Source organism: Condylura cristata, unplaced genomic scaffold (assembly GCF_000260355.1).
Source record: "Condylura cristata isolate star-nosed mole 26May11 unplaced genomic scaffold, ConCri1.0 scaffold00003, whole genome shotgun sequence".
NCBI lineage: Eukaryota > Metazoa > Chordata > Mammalia > Eulipotyphla > Talpidae > Condylura > Condylura cristata.
The window spans coordinates 78305789-78306291 of NW_004567104.1; the positions used below are offsets into that span (position 1 = coordinate 78305789).

Genomic DNA, 503 nt, shown 5'->3' on the forward strand with positions numbered 1-503 from the left:
CGGAGCGCACAGCCTCGGGGCGGCGAGGCCGGTCACCGCTGCTGTCCGCTAGACGCCCGGACTCGCGCAAGGGCGCCCGCTTCCCTGTCCTTCTGTCCTTCTTGCTTTATCGACTTCTGACCTTCCCTCCTTTTCTTTTACGCTCACGGAAGGCGATGGGCGAGTTACGGCGGGCGCGCTCCAGACGCGGGCAGGGGCCACCTGAAGCGCCCCAGCTCGCAGCCGCGGCGCTGCTCGGCGGCCCCCGCCCCGTGCTCCAGGCTGGACCCACAGGCCAGATGGCCCCGTGCACGGAGCTCGATCCTCGGCCAGCAGGCGACCCGGCGCGTGCGCCACAGCCGTCGGGGTCCCTGCTGGCGGCAGGAATCGCAGCCGAGCCGCAGGCGCCGTCTGTCCCACAGCAGCAGGGCAACGAGAGCTTCCAGTGGGCTTTACCCGGCGATGCTCGGCCGGACTGCAGGCGGCCAGGCGCGGGGCAGGGCGCCGGGGAGGGGGTGTCGGAC

The 503-nt window shown here is 72.4% G+C and overlaps 1 protein-coding gene across 1 annotated transcript in view; it reads right to left on the reverse strand.

Annotated features, from left to right (window-relative positions):
* HSF2BP (heat shock transcription factor 2 binding protein) overlaps positions 1 to 503 on the reverse strand; it is a gene marked incomplete at its 5' end in the record, with an annotated part of 7866 nt that overhangs the window by 1548 nt on the left and 5815 nt on the right. Inside the window, one exon of the mRNA XM_012731117.1 lies at positions 148 to 390. Coding sequence (XP_012586571.1) covers positions 148 to 390 — 243 coding nt within the window. The remainder of the gene's footprint in view (positions 1 to 147; positions 391 to 503) is intronic.